This window comes from Squalius cephalus (genome assembly GCF_949319135.1).
Source record: "Squalius cephalus genome assembly, chromosome: 18".
NCBI classification, from domain to species: Eukaryota; Metazoa; Chordata; class Actinopteri; order Cypriniformes; family Leuciscidae; genus Squalius; species Squalius cephalus.
In genome coordinates, this window is record NC_137139.1 from 19,610,971 (window position 1) to 19,632,086 (window position 21,116).

Genomic DNA, 21,116 nt, shown 5'->3' on the forward strand with positions numbered 1-21,116 from the left:
TGATGTAATAATAATAGTAACTAAATAATCGAATCTTTTGAAATTAGGCACATCAGGATAAATGAATGCAGCTACAGTTCAATGAGCTTGAAAACGCTGTCAGTAAGCAAGTCAGCGTGAGCTCGGAAGCCTCGCGAGATTTCTCGGCGAGATCTTGCTGTTTTCAACATGGCAGGCAGCAAGTTGGTGCTAGAAGGGAGGATAAGTATTATTAGCTTTATATCAGGACTGGCCGTCATTATAATACCTTTACTTGTAAAATTCGGCTCTCACATTGACTGGATATTCGATTACCTCACGGATGTGAACGGAAAAATAGCCATTGCGGCGTACATTACAGTTATCAATGGCTTCCTGCTAATCATATACAAGGGACCTTTATACAAGGTAAGATTCAGAGAGACAGTCTGAAGGATGTGTGTTATACTAATAGAACAATTATTGCGTAGCTGGAACCCCTGTCATATCCATATGTATGTTTTAAATGAATAAAGATGAGATATCTAGGTCTGTTTTTGCCAGGACAGCGATTGGTAATGTCCTGTGTGCAAGTGTGCAGGTATAATCCTATTAGTACTCTAATGGGATCTCGTAAGAGTTTCTCTGTCAATATGAACAAGCTCTCCTAGAAGACAGCTTACTGTATGTGGATTTGCAGTATCAGGATCTAGCTAACACTTCCTGTCTTTTTGCTTGATCAGGTTGCTGTTCGAGCCTGCTTTCTTGGATTTGCCTTTGGATGTGGTCTCATTTTAAGTTTGGCAGATACAGCATGGACACACTTTGGCTGGTAAGTTAATTCAACTTTTGTGAAATGGGTTAGGTCTTTTTGAGGTTAACATACACATGTAATAAAAATAGGAAATGAAAACAAGGATGGCCTGCCTTAAAAGTCACATGAATTTGCTCGATTATGGAATAACTCTTGTTTTGTTCCACTAGGTATATGTGTTCACTGTCATTTTTCCACTACTCTGAGTACCTGGTTACTGCCATCATCAACCCACGCAGTCTGTCTCTAGACTCCTTCCTGCTCAACCATAGTATTGAGTACACATTAGCAGCTATTTCCTCCTGGATAGAGTTCACTGTGGAAATGCTCCTTATTCCAGGTTTGTTATGATCTTGGTCTGTAAATCCCGATTGATCAAAACTGATTTAGTTTTTTTTGTAAACTTGACAGCATTAATGGTGTTAAAATACAAATATTAGGATTGTTATGTAATTAATGTCACTGATTTTTTTTCTTAGGACATTCAGTTACTTTGTAAGCAAGCCTGTCACAATTATTGATAAATCGTGTGATCGCTGTTGTTTGATCTAATCAGAATAATTAGAATGATTTCTGAAGGATCATGTGACACTGAAGACTGGAGTAATTGGTTGATGATAAATTCAGCTTTGCATCACAGAAATAAATTATATTTTAAAGTATATTAAATTATAAAAAAAAATTATTGTAAATTGTAAATATATTACTGTTTTTTTCTGTATTTTTGATCAAATAAATGCAGGCTTGATGAGCGCAAGATAATTCTTTCAAAAACATTAAAAATAGTAATGTTTCCCAAACTTTTGTATATACCAGTACTGTATATAATTGCAATTATTTGTATGACAGTCGTCAGCTTAAACTTCATGATTGTGACAAGCCTATTAGTAAGGAAACAAAATAATATAAGTTTTGTCAATTTGTATGGCGGAAGCTTTTATAAGCTTCTTATATACTTATTAAAATATTGCCAAAACATTAGGCTATTATCATTAAATAATATATATATTATAATTAAAGTTAATTTATTTGTTCATTTTAATTGTTTCTTTTTTTTTCAGGAACAGTTGAAATCCGTCCTTAAATTAATGTAATTATTTTTTTTTTTCGACAGAGATAAAGCAGGTGAACTGGCTCTGTTTGGTGGGTCTGGTAATGGTTCTCTGTGGGGACAGCCTGCGCAAAGCTGCCATGTTGACGGCAGGGTCCAACTTTAACCATATAGTGCAGAATGAGAAAGCCCAGAGCCACGTGCTGGTCACCACAGGAGTTTACGCTCTCTTCAGACATCCTTCCTATGTGGGCTGGTTTTACTGGAGCACTGGCACTCAGGTACTTTAACCATTATTTCAATGGAATTTATTTGTATAGCGGCAACCTATGGCACGCCGAAGGATAATCACTGGCACGTGACAATAGAGAAAGAGTATGTGTTTCATTTAAATAAAGTCCCTCAAACTTGCATATGGATGTACATTTTGAGTTAATCATTCCTCATAGTCACACAGCCTGTTAGGAGCTATAAATACAATTAAAGTGTGAGATTTTATTCAAGCTGAGATTGAATAGCTATTCAACAGAAGCGCTCAGCTCCGACAAAGAGGTTCGCGCTTCTGTGATTTATCCCTATATTTTTCACCATCCCTTAAATTTAGTTGTTAGTTTAGATTAGAAAATGTTCTTGTGTTATTTTTTAAAACCTGTGCTCTTGTTTGTCATTTTTTCCAGATAATGCTGTGCAACCCGATATGTATACTGGGATATACGATCGCCAGCTGGCGGTTCTTTCGAGAGCGTATTGAGGAAGAGGAGATTTCTCTCATCCATTTCTTTGGAGAGGACTACGTTGAGTACAAGAAGAAGGTCTTCACTGGCTTGCCCTTTATCTCAGGAATCAGGGTTAACTCTTAAGGCCGTTACTGCATTGAGGGGAGGAAATAGTCTGAAAGTGCACACCTGGACACCTCTGACTGGCACTCTGAGTGAGCTAGTTGCCTGGTGGCATCATGGCGCGGCCCCTGGGGCCGGCACAGATATATGAGGTGGCAGCACAGTAAAACTGACCCGCTGATCTGTTCTGAGACACATTGGTCTGCCCTGAGCAGGATGGAGCTTCCACCCTCAACACCATCAGAGACTCTAGTACACCAAAACCACCTTCCTCAGCACTTCATCATATTTCTGTTCCTCGTTTACATACGTCATATATCATTTATCCTCCTATTTGCACCATGTAACTTCATACGCTGCTCTTTCTTTTTTAAATCCCTTGGTTTTGTGTTTAGAAACCTTAGGAGTGAGATTCAGGACAAGTGTTTGTTACTAATTTATGAACGTCCAGAGATTTCATTCGATTTTTTAAATACCTTGAGGTAAAGAGTTTTATTCAGAGAAGCTTTAAATTGGACCCAAGATATATTTACTGCAGTGGCCATTTAGACGTTGTCCATTTTGTGTAAAAATTAGTTTATATAATGTCTCAGAAAGTGGGCTTTTTATTTAAGATCTGCCGAAGCGGATTGCACTAATTCTGCCAGTCACAACAGGCCTACTGATTTCCGACAATCTAAATATCTGTGATTTGTCAATGCTGTTGGACAGTTTTAATATTATGATTAGAGAAATAAACGTATCTGATAAATTACAGGCTTCATTCCTCTTTCCATTGGTCTTTACAGTCCTCCAGTTTTGCAGTATTTCTCAATGCATATGTACTCTCATCTAACAGTTGTCAAATGCATTAGTCTCTTTCATCTTAACTCCCACACTCACTCATTACCATATCCATGTCTTTTCACTTTCCTTCACACTTGCATGATAATTCAACAAGAAAAATCTGTTTCTACGAAGGTGGGATTCAGAGGGCCGAACGCCGGAGGGGTATGCTGTATCCAAAGTCTTTATCTTTACGATTTTACATTTCTAGGAGGAAGGCTTCGCTGTCCTTCTGGCATGATGTAGCTTAAATAGACATTGGGTAAAGAATAGGAATTTCTTGCACACTTTCAATGACGAGCACTATAATATATGCGTAGGTACAGCTAATGGACATTTGAACACATGCAATAGGTTTTTTGCACTATGCTCGTGCAAAGAGCTGATGGGAGAGGACCACCCTACCTCTTGAATGATAACTGTACATTATTAACACCTTCAGCAAAATGTAACAAACCTTTAAAATAAACACTGAACGCTTATCACTTTTATTTGACGTTACTGTGATTCTCTAAAATGCAAGCACTGTGAACTGTTTTTATTCAAGCTTCGGTATATCAGATTTACATTAACACATGCTTATTGTTCAGTTTAACAGACATCTAAGCTGACAACCGTTTGTAGGATCAACACAAAAGCGGTTTCACATTGGTATCTCTTTGCGATTGGCTGTATCAGTGGTGTTCTTCTGTTTGTTTGGCCTGTAGTATTCCTTGTTCTTGGGATTGGTCTCTTCTGATAGGCTGTTTGGAGTCCAGTTGTCCTCAGTGTTACAGGACAGCTCATTACTGTATCAGTGAAGCATGGAATAGCTATTAATTAACTGCTTTTAATTAACTTGCAAATGTCAACATTGTAATATACTTCTGAGAAATTGAAGGGAACTCGCCTGGGCTGTGTGTCCGCAGTCGAGGTGCTGTCCTCATAGAGCTTCAGCATGATCTCTGTGCGATCATCTTTCAGCTCTTTAGGCTCCTTCAGCCTGTTAGAGATCAAATTAGATTAAAAATTAAAATCCCTCAAGGAATTATTTTACTTGGGTATGGGCGATTGATAATGTAAGTTATGAGTGGTGAGCTTGCCAAGTGTCAGATTGCAGGTAAAAATTAGCCTTGGTGTGTAAATTAAATTGTCAGTTGTTTGATAACTTTTTTTTTAGGCATAGCAAAATTTACATTGTTACAAAATTCTATTTAAAAAAACTGTTCTATTAAACTTTATATTCATCAAAAAATCCTGAAAAAAGGTTACTTGAGTAGCAAATCCACATATTAGAATGATTTTTAAAGAATCGTGATTCTGAAGACTGGAGTAATGGAGTATTCAGCTTTGAATTTTTCAAATAGAAAACAACTATTTTAAATTGTAATAATATTTCACATAAATATTGTATTGTGAGCATGAGACTTCTTTCAAAAATGTAAAAAATACAGTAATATGTGTATATATTTATATTACTCTGTAAGCCATGTGAATGATACATCAAGCTCTTTGTACCTGGGCTCCAGACGCTCTTTCACTTTCGCTATGGAGCGAATGTAAGGGCCTATTTGTCTGGAGATAGTGGTCAAATAAGAAGTCTCCTGTTTTAACTGAAGCAGGTCATGAAGTTGTGCTAAAAAATGAACAATAAACAAGAATCACTAAATACTTTAACTCAGTAGTGAGAAGATTTTAGTGAGAAAATCTAATGAATTCACTTACCTTCATATATCTCCTGTTCATTTGCCACCCTCTGTAACGTCTCCTCCCAGATCTAAGAACAAAATCGATGGTATAATGAGCCCTCCTCTTTTTCACCTCCTCCTAATGCCAGTCTTAAACTATTACCATCTCACCTCCTCGAAAATGGCCCGCATGAGCTCCACTGAGGAGTACTCTATAGATATCTGTCCGTTCACTTGCACAGAACGCTCTAAAATCTCACTCATGGTGTCGGGCTTGGTGAGGGAATGGTGCTTGGTCAGGTCTCTGTGAATCTCCTGCACCTGGTCTTTGAGCTTCTGGATTTGGGTCTGTAAAGTCTGATCGAACACACATGGAGAATCTGTCAGTTGCAGTACAATATTTTTTTACTTTATTGGAATGGTACGAAACTTGGTAAAGGTTTTGGCACTTGCTATGTGAACACACACAAAAAAAAATCATGAACATGATTCGAAAAGGTTAAATGCTCCTGAAAAAAGAGTCACACTTGTGCTCCTCGTGGTTAAAAATGACCGCATTGGAAATAAATGGGAGACGAATTTTATCTAGTGAAAACTTGGTACTGCAGCCAAACAAAATCTTACTGAAAGCTACATTTTTGAGATATCAAGCTCAAATTTGGAACACAACTTGTTTAGATTTATGGCTTTAATTTTCTTGCAGTTTTAGAGTAAAACGTGATTTTGAAAATGTATATTTCAAATGTAAATAATATTTTTGTGTATTTTTCATAACAATTTATGGAATAAAAAGACTGTCAAAAATAATATGTGCATAAATCCAAACCGTACGTGCATAATTGTAAAAATTATGAGCGTAAGCGTGAATTCATGAGGGTATGATTCCAGAATACAGATGCGACATTTGCTACTCCAAAAACTACGACTGGTTTAATTTACACACACAGAATACAGTTTTACGATTGCTGGGTTACGAGTACGAAGTCTTGTTTACGAGTACGAATCAGGACGCGTCAATCTGCTGTCAAAATTACGTCACCGCTGTCACAGACATTAATATATGAGTGAAAGATACATCGATCACACACAGTGTGCGCGCCTCCTGATCCTGTCTCTCACCTAAAGGGTGATTTGTGATTGTGTAAATTTGGTGATTGTGTTACTTGTGCAGGCTTTTCGTGCCGCTGCAAAATACACGTACAATTCTGTTACTTTTTTAAAACTTTTTTCACTTAAGCAATAATCTGCCAAGTGCCGTCTTTGAAAAGCGATCAAACTTAAGTCTGTGCTCAAAAGCATTCAAGATTCACGAATCTTGGAAGTTGGAAATTTAATTTTCAGGTCTATGCTCAAAAAGTGAATAAAAAGATTATAAATACAGCGTAAATATAATTTAGTATTAAAAAAAATCCCCTAAAAATGCAAAATATTACATAAAAACAACAAACTAAAATATAGTACATACATTTTACACACTGCACCTTTAATTGGCAAAAAATAAAAACAATTCGTTTTTTTTGACCGACATGCGAGGGTTGGGATTTGGTTACCGTTCATTTTAGGCCTACTTTGTTGTTGCTTTTCTTTTGCAACGACACAATAAATGTAATTAGCCAGGAAAATGTCTGAAAGTAAAATATAATGGCCAGGAGCACATGAGAAACGCTCACCCTGTAGCTGTTCTCGTAGTTGCAGCAGTGGTTCATAAAGGGCGTCTCTCCACCCTCCGCCAGCAGAACTTTGGTGCTGATGTAACGGTGTGAGGTCGGCCTGCGCACCACCGAGGAGCACAGTGACATGTCGCTAATTGCTGGAGAGTGACATTGCACTGACAGGGATGATTGCATCCTAAATAAAAAAATATTCATTTTGTTACTTTTTTAAGTAACTTTTTTTAAGTTTTAGTAGCACCTACTACCAAGACTCACAGTCCACTGGCGTTTCCCAGACCTAAAGCCACACTCCCTGTAGTAGACAGTGAACGCCGCTGTCCCAACAGCAAGAGAGGCTCCAGGCAGCGCGCGAACTCAGAGCGATACTCTGTGTTTATCTGCGTCGTGGATGGATAACAGCAGATATAACTTATGCACTGACTTATTTAACAAACTTGCATTTAGTAAACTAACCTTACTGCTTTGAGCTGGTCTCAGTCTGTGTGGTAGTTTTACAATCTTCTTTAGTCTCTCCATTAATTGCTGTGAGTTCAAATCAATCAATCTTAGTTGCATCCCTTGAAATACTTTTCTTTTTATGATTAAATACAACACATTTCATTTGTCTTTACTCACATATCCCATATCCAAAAACTCAAACTTATTTGCTGAGCTTAGAAAGGCAGAACATGTAACAAGATGAACCTGGAGAGAAGTTAAAAGAAACATGTTTGAAAGCAAGCAGGAATATTTGAAAAGCTAAGATGAATGGAGATATACGCAGTAAACACGCTTACCTGGAGAGTTGGGAGGAGTGCTGCAAGATGTGATAACTGCTCTTTAAAGGCTCTCTCCTTCTCCTCATGCTGGCTAGAAAATAAACACACAAAAGAAGATTAATAAGTAAGTGATGCAGAATATACAGTAGTGGCCAAAAGAGATGTTCGGAGGGGATTGGTTTGTGAATTTGTTTTTAATGAACAAGTTCAATTAGCCTAAACCATCAAAATATAAGGAAAATATTTTATATTTGTTAAATATTTTAAGGTATTTATCAGACAAAATTATTTGGCAAAAGAAAAAAGAAAAAAAGAGGCAAACTCCAGCTACAGGTTTGATTTTACTATGCAAAAAATGCATAGGAAAAATCATTCATTGACTATATCATTATCAGTAATAATCATAATTTCTTTATCTAGATGGCTAAAAATTATGTCTGCACAATTTGGCATGTTTCATTGCGTTATCACAAATAAAACAATTGACTCCAACTACAACTATTCAATTTGCTTACAGAATATTTAACACATTTTTTATAATATTTCAATAAAGGATGAAGATGTCAAATTTTCTAGGCCGGACATCACTTTTGGACAATATTGTATGTCTTAGTTTTGGTTGCACTTCATTTTACAGTACATGCGCTTATGTGTACTTACAGTGTACTTGCCTAAGAAAGTACTGGTTAATATAAGTTAACTATACATGCTTTAAAGTTAGGTTTAAGGATAGGTTTAGTACCAAGTTATTACCCAGTTATTGTAATTACTATAAAAAGTAGGCTACATAGTATGTACATGGGAAACAGGACTGTAAATTAAAGTGCTAAATTTTATATATTTACATATATATATATATATTTACCTTTGTGCTGCTTTGAGTAGGATCTTTTTTCTCTCTGCTAGTTTTTCCTGAGCAAAAAAATAAAAAATTAAAAATTAAATGTGTGAATCAACATTTGCGGTAATCAATTCCAAATGAATTTTACATCTCAAATCAAAAATGCTCAAATCAATTTCTGACATCAAAATCATAAAGGTGTAGCAGATTAACTGAGTATTTGTGCATGGCACCTGCATATTATTGAACAAAGTGCAGATGGCGCTCTCCTCTTCATCCACATTGGTTCTGACCTCTCCAATCATGGCTTTGAGCAGAATAATTGCTTCTCGAGCTGAAGTCTGAAGCTCCTTCACAGCCTGAGGAGAGTGAAATGACTTCAATAGGAGCTCCACAGCTCCACACAATACAGACACAGATGAAAGTAGAAAAAAGGATGGGAGAGAAACTCACTAAGACGGCTTGGTCCAGTTTTTTACAGCCTTGTAAATATGCTGTCTCAATATCAATGCAGTGTGCTCTGTTCTCCCTATGGAATAAGACTAACCCACATTATTTTGAAATCATATGGGTCATATGCTAATTACATACTCAGTTAAGTTTAGAACTCACACTTGCATGTCTCTGAAGCAGTTGATGCAGAGCATGGACTTTTTCTCTGTAGAAAACATGATGTAGAGTTCCTCATGGAGGGCTGCAAATAGATAAAGTGCACAAATCCCAAAGGTTTAGCATTAAAGAGTTCTTGACAAAAGAAATGTCATTAATTGAAGTACTTTGAACTAATTCAAAATAGAGCTTCACACACACCACATTTTTTGTGGGCTTCTTTGGTGCGCTTTGCCAAGGAGACAATCTCGTGGCAGGAAAACATCTTGGCCTTATGGGTGGTTTCCCTGCAGTCTCGACACAGTGATTGGCAACAAGTGTTGCAATAATACATTGCATCCACATCCTGGGGTTTGTGACAGAAGAATTAAATGCTTAAACAAACAAAACATACAGAAATATTTGAGTTTGGTAGCACTTTATTTGGTTGCACTTTTGGTTGTACTTGGTTGTACTTACAGTGTACTAACTTACCCATGAAGATGCTGAGTAATGTGAGGTAACAATAAGGGATGTGTTAGGTTTAGGGGTAAGTTCAGGGTTAGTGCCTAGTTATTACCCAGTTATAGTCATTACAATAAGTACATGTACTATGTACCCTTGTGTATACATATGTGCTACCCTTTATTTTACAGTCCACAGTAGTCGATTGTCGAGTTCGGGCGCATGATCGTACGTACTAAATCTATGCGCGTGAACTCGACAATCGACTACTGTGGACTTCAACCGAAAACAGGATGTAAATACAGGTATGTGCGCTGGCTGAAATAACATCATTTTTACTCATATCTTTCACATCTACTGCAGTCAGATTCACCGTGTTCACTCTGAAGGAATCACTCACATGGCTGGGCACTTGTAATGACACATCAAGGATGTTAAGAGGCTAAAAGCAGGTTTAAAACTTGCCCCATTGAAGTCAACAGGGTGCAAATTTTAAAAAGAGGATAACACGGTGTAGGCAACACCGATTTTTGTCGTTGTTCTCTGTACTGACAGCACTCCAAATTTACAAAAAAATTAGCTCAATGTTAAAATTGACCGGAGTTCTCCTTTAAGGATGGGGAACCAATAAATTCTTCTTTAAGCGCATGTTAGAGTATTGTGATAACAAGACCTGTTTCTTGCACTCCAAATCACAGTTAGCACACTGCACGGTGTCCTCACTGTCTGCTGAACTGTCCAACAAGAACTTCAGGAGTCGATCCTCTGGAGGAAGAGCATTTATTCCTTTCACAACAGACTGATGTCTACAAAAGAAACAGACAGTTTTGTGTGTCTGTGCAGAACTTTTGACCCATTGATAATGTCTTAGTCATACATCTGGCATTGATGTGTTTATCCCTCCTTCATAGCAACAACGACACAAATAGCTCTATCTGAATTCTGAGATAGCGATTCATAAACCCCCATAGAGACGGAAATAGACACAAACAGAAAGGGACTCAAACAACTGTCAAACAAAATACTACTTAGGTTAACAGTTCAAATTCACTTTTATGAGAAGATTTTACAGTCTATTTGACTAAATGTGTTAAACAACAATATATTATCCTATATAATAACATTAACACAGTCCTTTGCATTGCTGTATGAAGGACTAAAAATGACAGAACGAAAAATAAATAAATAAATAAATAAAAGTAGAAATAAATAAATAAATGCAGAAATAATAGTAAAAATAAATACATTTTGGTAATATAAATGGCTATTTCTGTATTTTTACATGTATTTATTTATTTATTTATGCATTTCTATATGTATTTATTTATGTATTTATACATTTATTTATATATTTATGTATTTATATATTTATTTATTTATATATTTATATATGTATTTATTTATACATTTATTTATTCCTACATTTATTTATTTCTGTATTTCCACATTTCTACATTTATTTATTTCTGTATTTCCACATTTCTACATTTATTTTTCCCTGCGCTTGTATGCTAATTGACCAATGGCTAAGCCACGCCCCCAAACGCGATGAGCCAATCACAGTACGCATAGCTAACCCAATACACTCGGACATTCTCTGCTTCCTCGTCCATTGCAATGCATTGCGGTTATCAGTTTTCATTCGTTTTTATGTTTTTTCTTGTCATTTTAGCTTTTAAACAGCGTGTGTGTGTGATTTTGGTTGGGTGACAGTTGTAGGTTACAGTTTGACAAGAGTTTACAGTTTGACAAAAGCACAATGTTGTGTTTTACACAAATATAAGTAGGCTAAACACTTTGCAGTTTTAATTATGTCCTGTATGAACAAAATGGAGTATGTTTTTTATGTTTCCACTGTTCATCGCGCCCCGGCGCCCGCTCTCTGACACACACACACATCCAGCATGCAATCTTGACATCGCAGCCTGTTCATTATTCTGCGCTCCCACCAAACGCGAATAGAGCGTCAAATTCGCGCGTATCCGCGTCTAGTTCGACGCTTGAACATTTTGAATCCAAAGCGAATAGGACGCGCGTATAAAGCGAGCGTTTGAAGCGAAATAGCACCAAACTATGACGTTTACACTGTGAAGTGTGAACTGTAAATCTTTGTTCTGGAGCTGAAGCTTATCGACCTTCTCAACAATAAAATGATTAATATAACCCTCCAATGCATATTTAAGGCCCTTTTGGTGACATCGAGATGATATACTGTATAATCTTTCTGTCTCTAAAAAATCATCAATTGCCTCCTGTGAAATGTCTCCGACTGTGACAGCTGCCATAGCGCCTGTTACCGAATGTTGACAGAGTGAGTGGAGGGGGCGTGGCTTAGCCATTGGTCAATTAGCATACAAGCACAGGGAAAAATAAATGTAGAAATGTGGAAATACAGAAATAAATAAATGTAGAAATGTGGAAATACAGAAATAAATAAATGTAGAAATGTGGAAATACAGAAATAAATAAATGTAGGAATAAATAAATGTATAAATAAATACATATATAAATATATAAATAAATAAATATATAAATACATAAATATATAAATAAATGTATAAATACATAAATAAATACATATAGAAATGCATAAATAAATAAATAAATACATGTAAAAATACAGAAATAGCCATTTATATTACCAAAATGTATTTATTTTTACTATTATTTCTGCATTTATTTATTTATTTCTACTTTTATTTATTTATTTATTTATTTTTCGTTCTGTCATTTTTAGTCCTTCATATTGCTGATGCATAACATCGACAAACATAATGCATGCGATCACAATGACAATGTAACACTCAAAACACTGAGACATTTGACAAATGAACTCTGAACCAGCTTAAAGCAAATTCATACTTACTCTAACATGCTTCTTTATAAAGACCACCAACCCTTTTCTATTTTTTTATAGATTCCCTCCATAAGTGCAAGATCTACAGTGTGCTTAAACTGCTGCTAGACGTACTATATGGCAGCAGAAGGGTGAGCGCACAGGCATTTCAGCCATCTCTAATTGTAGCCAGCCCAGGACCCGTGTATCCAATGTCAAGTGTCAGATAGTGTTATGTTTATTGTTTGATGCCACAGTGGCCTTGGCGGAATGTGCCCAGAGACCAGTCGCAGCTGTTAACAGGTAATCCCTCCTACAGATGCCCCTGGCACCATAAAGCTGACCAAACAATGTTGTTTGACCATTTACATCTATTAATACAATCTTTTGCATATGTCATAGGGTTTATCTTTGTGTTTAAATCTGTTCTAACACTGTGGGCCCTTTCCACCCCACTGCAATCATTTATATAGTGTGTGAATAATGTCAGAATAAGGTGATCAATGATTCAATTAAGTAAATTCTTACCCACAGAGAGGGCAAGTCAGTCGGCTGTCCACAGTCCGTCCGCGCAGGCAGCTGGCACAGAAAGTGTGATAACAGTCCAGTAGACATGGATGCTCATACTGTTCTTGGCACAAGTGGCACACCAGAGGATGGCAGTTGGCACTGTCCAGGTCATAGAGATTATCCAGAGGGGAAAAGATCTCTCCAGACATCTGAAAATATAATAAAGACCTTCAGATATTCTGATATACTATATGCTACAGGAGCACATTTACACATTGCACATTTATAGCCTATCTATAGTACATGTTATTCTGAGTATGCTTAGTATCCTTGGGCTGTCATTGATTCAGAATATACAGTGAAAAAGTTGAGATCCAAGTTCAATATTTATTATTAGATATAGAAGATAGCTCCAAAACAGAAACATGCCTTTGAATAGGCTGCGAAGAAACAAAGTGACATGAATGAATGCATATTGAAATATATACATATTTAATTGCATTCACCTATAAAGAATATGTATATACCTTGTCCTGTCCGAGTGCTTCTGCTGGTTGGAGTGACAGAGAATGCCGTGTGAAGGTTCTGTGAGGGTTCCTAAATCCAGGATATGGCTTCAAAAACAAACAATGAATTCACACTCCTGTATCTGTTGTATGAGGAGCTGATATGTTGGGGCCAGAATACTCAGACCTTGATTACACAACACAAACCAGATGCCATTGTCTGTCAAAAGCAGAGCCCTGGTATCTAAAATTAAAGCTGCAGTCCGTAGTTTTTTCTCTTTGTCGCCATCTCTGTTCGAAATTTGCAATTGCAGTTATTCGCGGAATTATCAACTTTGCGTGAATTTCTTTTACTGTCTATGAGTACGACTCGGCTAGCTTTACTTTGGCACTCAAACTGAGCTTGATGACGTAGATGTGACGTGAGCAGCCTGTCTGACAGTTGTAAGTCTTCTAGTAGCTGTGCCAAGAGAAATCTGAATCATTCCCTTCCGAATCTTGACGAGACGGAGAGCGTGAGTAGGAGCTGTCCATGAGCTTGGAGCAGGAGCAACTTTATGACTCTCTAGGGGCTTCTCCCTTGACTTTATTGGACTTTATGCCTCCACGTCCCCCTGATTGCCGGCGAGCTTCTCCTCTTGTCTACAGTATATGGTAATTTCTCTACTGTGCGACAGAGAGTTGCGTGGTTATGACGCAATCGTTAGCCTATTTTTACAAAAACGGAGTCAATGGAATGCTAACAGGAGGTGATGGCTTGTTAGCCAATGGATGCCCCCATAGAAGGTACGCTTTCCGGGTGCTGGATTACCCCCTTGGTTTCTAGAGGGTTTGGTGTCTCGTGTCGCAAATCCATTGACGCTGGTAGTGACGATACTCTCTGACTACTTTAAACTACTTTAAACTTCTTAAGTTTAAAGCTTCCAGCTCCCAAGCAACTCCATAGCAAACAAACTAGAGTACCCTAGCAACCGTTTTGCAAGACCTATATCTCTGTATCAGAACATTGTATAGAGATGAGGGTTGGCTCTTTTGACTCATGCTAGCAAACAGCACTTCAAACATGCTATACATGCTAGCAGTGAATAGCTACATGCTAATAGTGATTTATTTAAGTACTAAATCATGCCAAGGGTTAGGGTTAGGGTTAGGGCTAGGTTATCATGCTAAGAACTCTATAAAAACTCCAAGTAACCATCTGTGACAACTACCAACCACCTAGTAACACCATAGCAACCACCCTGAACATCCTAGCAACCGCCTAGAAACGCCCAAGCAATCACCCAAAATACCCTAGAAACTGCCTAGCAACACCATAGAAACCACCCAGAACACCCTAGCAACCGCCAAGCAACACCTTAGCAACCACCCTGAATACCCTAGCAACCGCCTAGCAACACCATAGTAACCGCCCAGAACATCATAGCAACTGCCTAGCAACCACCCAGAACACCCTAGCAACCACTCAAAATACCATAGCAACTGCCTAGCAACCGCTTTGTAACACAATAGCAACCACCCAGAACACCATAGCAACCACCTAGCAACACCCTAGCAACCACCTAGCAACCACCCAGAACACCCTAGCAAACATCCAAAATACCTTAGCAACCGCCTAGCAACACCATAGCAACCACCCAGAACACCCTAGCAACCACCCAGAATACCCTAGCAACCGCCTAGCAACAGCATAGCAACCACCCAGAACACCCTAGCAACCACCTTGCAACACCATAGTAACCACACAGAACACCCTAGCAACCGCCAAGCAACCACCTAGCAACCACCCAGAACACCCTAGCAACCGCCTAGCAATACCATAGCAACCACCAAGAACGCCCTAGCAACTGCCTAGCAACCACCCAGGACACTTTAGCAACCCACTAGAAACACCCTAGCAACTTTTTAACTTTAAACTACTTCAAACTTTAAGTATACTTTAAACTTCAAACTAATTTAAAATTCAAACTACTTTAAACTTTAAACTAATTTAAACTTCAAACTACTTTAAACTTCTTCAAACTTTCTGGTCCAAACTTTCTCAAGCCAACTTAAAGTTTGTCTCGACGAACTTTTTAATCTAGATTCTTCTGAGTCTTTTGTTCTTCTGTCACGTGATGAACGAATGACTCGAACCCGAAGTCGATAGACTCAAAACATGAACTAATCAATTCTGTATCCGGTACTACAGACTGCAAAGCTCAGTTTATGAGGATGTCACGGGATGAACGAACGGCTTCGGGAGGTGAGGTAGCCTAAATATAACAGACTGCATAGCCTGAAGACCAAGATCAATTAATTAATCGATTCTGTTTCTCATAATTTGGCCTTTTCCTTGCATTGCAATTTTTTTCTTATTCTAAATGCGATCAACATTTGATGTGTTTGGGGAATTTGGCTAACATGTAACATTTTAAATACATTCTGATGAAATGAATGAAATGACTCGAAAAAAGATTCGTTCATTTTGATGAACGAGATTCAAAGATCCGAGCTAGTAAAATGATCCGAACTTCCCACTACTACACGAAATAAGGTATTACCTGGACAAAATGATCTCGTGGCCACAACTTATTATCACGTTCCCACAAGTTAATGTGTCATGGGGCTACGACAAAACTAAGTGAACCGAATATGTCCCCTCCCGATGGCCGTACAAAGCAACTCATAATGCAAGACTTACTTTCTAGATCATTTTTATACTGTTGAGCTGCTCCCCTCAGTTCGTTCACAAAATGTGGGAACTCTTCCTCAATCTCCTGAAACTCTTGTAATGATAGGGTGAAAAGGCTGCTGGAGGTCAGCACAGAAACTGTGGCCAACTGCCTTCCACCACACAGGAAGCTGATCTCTGCAGAAACACACAAATTCTTAAAATGGTGAGTATGAGGCTGGTTGTTTAAAACACATTGGAGTTTCACAGCAAAGATTATCTGACTGACCATCTGATCAACACTGCACACAAATCTGGGAAAACATTTTCTTGATCTGGCAAGCTCTGTAATCTAATTTTGAGCATTTTTGAGTGTGAAACTCATGTAATTGATGCTGTTCTCACACTCTCACACCATATGTCTGTTTTCTCATGCAGTATTCTCATGCAGTTTTTGCGGAGTTTTTACTCCGCAAAAACATTGCGGAGTAAAGATGACACTGACAACAACGTAGCGACATACAAGAGGTTCCTTTTAAAACAAAAGTGTGCATGTTTTTATTTGTCAAAATGTTGTTGTTCTTAAATATTTCTTAAAAATAGCATTTTTTAACTATATATATATATATATATATATATATATACTGTATATATATATATATATATATATATATGTATACATATATATATATATATATATATGTATATATATATATATATACTGTATATATATATATACTGTATATATTTATATATATATACTGTATATATTTATATATATATATATATATATATATATATATATATATAGGCTATATATAGTATAATATATATATATATCTATTATGTGTGTGTGTGTGTGTGTGTGTATATATATATATATATATATATATATTAGGGGTGCACGATTCAGAAAATTTCACGATTCGATTCGATACCGATTTTTAGTCTCAAGATTCGATTCAAAATCGATTTTCGATTCAAAAACGATTCTCGATTCAAAAAACGATTCACAGTATGTAAATGTAGTTGACTTTTTCCTGTGTGATTGCAGTAGACATACAATTTAAAAGAAAAGAAATAACAAATTAAATGAAGTTTGATATTACTTTGTCTTCATAAAAACTTTTGCAACTAAACAGTGCAAAGTGCCAAGCTTTGGCCAGCTTTCAAATACATTTAATTCAAGTTTAAATTAAAACTTAAAAAATTTTTTTTTTTACATTTAGCTTTAAAGTGCTGTAGTCAGATCAAACAAACAATACTGCTAAATGTAGTTTAAGGAGTAGGCTATTGACGGCAAAATAGGCTACAGAATATTTCGTTCTGTATTGACAGGTGCAATTTTTGAAAATCGCTAAAAAAAAATACAATAAGCCTACATTATATCTGCATTTATGTCAAAACCTAGACTTTCAAACATCAAAATGTAATTTATTAATATGAATATTCGTGTCAAAATGACATATATAAACATTCTATTTTGCCTGGAAACGCTTCCAACACGCTTGCGTGTCGCGAGAAAAATAGGCGTCGGTTCTATTTCATGCACGCGTTTTCCGCACGACTCGGGCCACACCTGAGACGCGCGTGTCACGCAGGCTGTGTGCAAACTCTAACCTGTTAATGGGAGCTGAAATAAAAACAGACACGCCACACAGCCAGCCAGCCAGCCAGCCTTCCTTCTGCTCCGCTTCTGCTGCACTTCTTCTTTTGGCTATGACAAATGTGCAGTCTGTATGTGCAGGCGTAGTGCAAGTGTGAATTCGATGCTGCGCCATCTATGGGAATGGCAAGCTAGACTCATTTCAGGACAATACCAAAAAATATATATTTCAATAAAAAAAAATAAAAAAACAAGAATCGATTTTTGGAATTCTATGAATCGATTTTGAATCGGTAAAGTTTGAATCGCTATTCATATGTGAATCGATTTTTTTGCCCACCCCTAATATATATATAAATCAGGCAGCTGAAACTAATTAAATAGTCTCAGGTGCCTGATTTTTTATTTCATTGCAAAATGTTATAACATTTTATATAAGGTTGGATATTTAAGCATGTCCAACTTTATTCGCATTCATACAGTATCAGCATAATGTACAGTATATAGCAGATCTCAACTGCTTGATTGCTTGTATTGTTGCAAAATGTAAACTATATCATCGCCCAGCTCTAATCTGATAAATGTGACTATCAGAGGCATGCAGAAATTAAGATATTATAAACATTAACATGATTTTCTGTAAAGCTGCTTTGAAACAATGTGTATTTGAAAAGCGCTAAATTTGACTAGAATGTGGACCAGACTTTATGCCGTTACTCTACATGAGACTTCTCAACTGAATCACACAACAGTAAGTTTATCATACATGACCTCCAAAGTGATCTCCATCACACTCAGCTCTTTGTCAAATAAATGGGTAGTTGTGCAGGCATTAATAATTAGCACCAGGCCTATTAATTTGTACTTGTTTGTGTGTGGGTTGTGAAATGCTTAAAAACCGTGAAAGGAAAGTCTCAAAATCCAAATGAATCAAATGAGACGTCAATGAATGCACGCGTGTCACCTGATCCACAAACGCACATCTTCTTTGTTGCATGCGCAAATTATGATACACTAATATAAAAGAAAACATTTGTATTCACAAAAATGTCTCTATTTGTACAAATTTCTACACATTCATTCAATCTAGAATTTTCACACGCAAGTTGAAAGGCATTTGGTTGTAGATAGTAAAACATATCTGCAACATTTATCAAGTTCATGGATTGCTTGCACGTGTTAATTATTTTGATACTATATTCATCCCATATTCGATTGTAGACGCACCATAAATCCACACTATCTCTAATATCGCATTGTAGCGGTAAAGTTTATCATTCATCATGTTCAGGAACTCACATGCCACAAAATCAAGAGATGTTGAGGAAAACTTTCCAGTGTATGTTAAATTAATTCGATATTATAATTTGGTAGTGCAACGTTTAATTGGTGCAGAGATGAATGCACATTTGCAGCTGCTTTTTATATTCTATAAGTATCATAATTGTTAAATCGTGTTGACTGTTACATAGCGACTACTGAACAGATATTTAGAGATTTTTTTTAAAGTGCAAAGTAGCTACTGAAAATCAAAATGTGTAAATAAAACTTCCCCTTAGCTCTGTAAAAACTTTACTTGCTTTTTAAATGTGTCCATTATGGTAAAAGTCAACACATTACCCCCCTGTGAACATTGGGGCCAAATACAGGAAATACGTCATGTGACGGGTCCTATGACAAATTTATTTTTGGATGAACTGTTCCTTTAAGTCAACAGACAAATCGAACACTGCGCCGTCACGCTTGCGCAGTCGTGATTCTTCCTTTCGACGAAATTTCTCACTATGGCGCCTGTTGTAAGTTCGATCACACGGTCCAAGTTAATAAAATAACTGATGTTTCCATTCATTTCCATGTACACAAATCATGCGAAATTTCATATTACTCTCTATCGCTGCCATAAAGCAACTTAAGTAATATCCCAATACGTAATAACAATTGTTATATTATTGAATGAACCCGGTGACGTGAAGTCACATTCACAGGGAATATTTGTGTTATTCTGATGATAATGATATGCCCGTCGTAGACACAAGACTGAAAGTGTACATTTTGTGCGATTAATTGCAGAGGAAGCAGCAGAGCTATAAAGGTGGGAAGAAGAAGAAGAAGCAGGTCCTGAAGTTCACGCTGGACTGCACGCATCCCGTTGAAGATGGTATCATGGATGCTGCCAACTTTGTGAGTAGATCAAGTGATTATTACTGTGGAAATGTCAGATTAGCACAGGCTGTCTGAGTTTGTCTCTTGTTTGCTTGTGTTTACAGGAGCAGTTCCTACAGGAGCGCATCAAAGTCAACGGGAAAGCAGGAAACCTGGGAGGTGGAGTTGTCACCATTGAGAGAAGCAAGAGCAAAATCATAGTTTCTTCTGAGGTGCCCTTCTCCAAAAGGTTTGTCTGTTTTGATACATCTTGACAAACATATTTGTTTTGCCAATTTTATTTTTTAGCTGCACCTTACATTATTACATATATTCCACTGTATTTACTTGCAGGTACCTGAAATATCTCACAAAGAAATACCTAAAGAAGAACAATCTCAGAGACTGGTTGCGTGTTGTGGCTAACACCAAAGAAAGCTATGAGCTTCGATACTTCCAGATCAACCAGGATGAGGAAGAAGAGGAGGACGAGGATTAAATTCTTGCTGTTTTTGTTTTTTTACATTTAAATAAATTCATATACAACTACATTTTAAACTCTAACTGGTTAACCACAATGAAACTGAAGTAGCAGCAGATATTTTCTCCACTATTGTGATATACAATCAAGTGTAAAAGAATATTGGGGTGGAAAAATATAGGGCTGACATGGTTGTATGCATCAGCTGCTGATTGAATGCCGAGATGTGGACGTTGCACTCAAAAGTAGAGGCAGATGAACGTGAGCTTGCAGGGACAAGTTTAAATGGACTACATGATTGGAAAAGCCTTGCATGTGTCACCAGAGAGATTAAACATTGAGGTAAATAAAAAAAGACACATGCACAGCTGAATTGTTCATAAGATCTAGCATGCATTATGGAAATATATAAGGTGAATTTCCATTTCATGTCAATCTTAAGAGAACAGCACACTGTTCTGCTAACTTGAGTAAAAACAAAACTACATAAAAGATTAGATCCATGGGTAAAAAAAAATACTGTGTAACAACATATACCAACTTACATGAACCTTTATTTAATATTAAGAAAACAAAATAACATTTTAGAAATCAAAATAGGAGTTTAAATTCCAGTTCCTGGACATATACTGCTTAAACAAATGAACACATTTCTTGCAAGTACACAATTTTTAAAACTGTTGTTTTCATAGAACATAAAACATAAGCTTGTTGCTCGCCCTCAAACTGGATGGACTCTTGTATGGACTTTCATACGGATTATGAAAGATAACAATGTGATCACAGTTTAAGCCCAGGTGAACAAAGAAATGGCACAGTATTTAACATATTGCATGAAAAAATGCTCTGTAAAGACATTGTGGTCCCTGATGATGGGACAATCTACTCTTCTCAACATCAAGT

The 21,116-nt window shown here is 36.9% G+C and overlaps 3 protein-coding genes across 9 annotated transcripts; 2 read left to right on the top strand and 1 right to left on the bottom strand.

The window, feature by feature from the left end:
* The first annotated feature begins 107 nt into the window (after positions 1-107).
* Positions 108-3,414, top strand: icmt (isoprenylcysteine carboxyl methyltransferase). Its single transcript, XM_079849510.1, has 5 exons — positions 108-387; positions 702-790; positions 943-1,112; positions 1,887-2,104; positions 2,501-3,414. Exons 1-5 carry the CDS (start codon positions 169-171, stop codon positions 2,681-2,683), a joined length of 879 nt encoding a protein of 292 aa, XP_079705636.1. The 5' UTR covers positions 108-168; the 3' UTR covers positions 2,684-3,414.
* A 540-nt stretch (positions 3,415-3,954) lies between these two features.
* On the bottom strand, positions 3,955-17,720 carry rnf207b (ring finger protein 207b). Of its 7 annotated transcripts, XM_079849504.1 has the most exons (20): positions 17,605-17,720; positions 16,015-16,182; positions 13,353-13,439; positions 12,844-13,034; positions 10,153-10,285; positions 9,237-9,381; positions 9,039-9,120; positions 8,880-8,955; positions 8,660-8,785; positions 8,451-8,497; positions 7,604-7,676; positions 7,443-7,511; positions 7,281-7,349; positions 7,083-7,204; positions 6,825-7,002; positions 5,326-5,511; positions 5,192-5,243; positions 4,985-5,102; positions 4,377-4,469; positions 3,955-4,275 (listed from the first exon to the last, which is right to left on the bottom strand). In XM_079849504.1, the coding sequence occupies exons 4-20, from the start codon at positions 13,032-13,034 to the stop codon at positions 4,131-4,133; spliced, it is 1,905 nt and encodes a 634-aa protein (XP_079705630.1). In that variant the 5' UTR covers positions 13,353-13,439; positions 16,015-16,182; positions 17,605-17,720; the 3' UTR covers positions 3,955-4,130. The 7 variants fall into 7 exon arrangements, with proteins under 7 accessions (XP_079705630.1, XP_079705629.1, XP_079705632.1 ...); XM_079849503.1 differs by lacking the exons at positions 16,015-16,182; positions 17,605-17,720 and having other exon boundaries at positions 13,353-13,496; XM_079849505.1 differs by lacking the exons at positions 16,015-16,182; positions 17,605-17,720 and having other exon boundaries at positions 3,956-4,275; positions 9,045-9,120; positions 13,353-13,496.
* Positions 17,721-19,308: 1,588 nt separating this feature from the next.
* LOC307146372 (large ribosomal subunit protein eL22-like) lies at positions 19,309-20,283 on the top strand. The gene is made up of 4 exons (XM_079850305.1): positions 19,309-19,386; positions 19,661-19,771; positions 19,858-19,982; positions 20,087-20,283. Exons 1-4 carry the CDS (start codon positions 19,375-19,377, stop codon positions 20,229-20,231), a joined length of 393 nt encoding a protein of 130 aa, XP_079706431.1. The 5' UTR covers positions 19,309-19,374; the 3' UTR covers positions 20,232-20,283.
* Positions 20,284-21,116: the final 833 nt, after the last annotated feature.

Excerpts from the sequence above, each read along its gene's own strand:
- rnf207b (XM_079849504.1), bottom strand. The coding sequence starts at position 13,034 with ATGTCTGGAGAGATCTTTTCCCCTCTGGATAATCTCTATGACCTGGAC. Across the intron at positions 10,286-12,843 it reads CTGACTTGCCCTCTCTGTGG|ACATCAGTCTGTTGTGAAAG; the intron begins GTAAGAATTTAC and ends TTTCTTTTGTAG. Across the intron at positions 7,512-7,603 it reads CACTCCTCCCAACTCTCCAG|GTTCATCTTGTTACATGTTC; the intron begins GTAAGCGTGTTT and ends ACTTCTCTCCAG.
- icmt (XM_079849510.1), top strand. The coding sequence starts at position 169 with ATGGCAGGCAGCAAGTTGGTGCTAGAAGGGAGGATAAGTATTATTAGC. Across the intron at positions 388-701 it reads ACAAGGGACCTTTATACAAG|GTTGCTGTTCGAGCCTGCTT; the intron begins GTAAGATTCAGA and ends TTGCTTGATCAG. Across the intron at positions 1,113-1,886 it reads GGAAATGCTCCTTATTCCAG|AGATAAAGCAGGTGAACTGG; the intron begins GTTTGTTATGAT and ends TTTTTTCGACAG.
- LOC307146372 (XM_079850305.1), top strand. Across the intron at positions 19,772-19,857 it reads TCATGGATGCTGCCAACTTT|GAGCAGTTCCTACAGGAGCG; the intron begins GTGAGTAGATCA and ends TTGTGTTTACAG. Across the intron at positions 19,983-20,086 it reads GAGGTGCCCTTCTCCAAAAG|GTACCTGAAATATCTCACAA; the intron begins GTTTGTCTGTTT and ends ATTTACTTGCAG.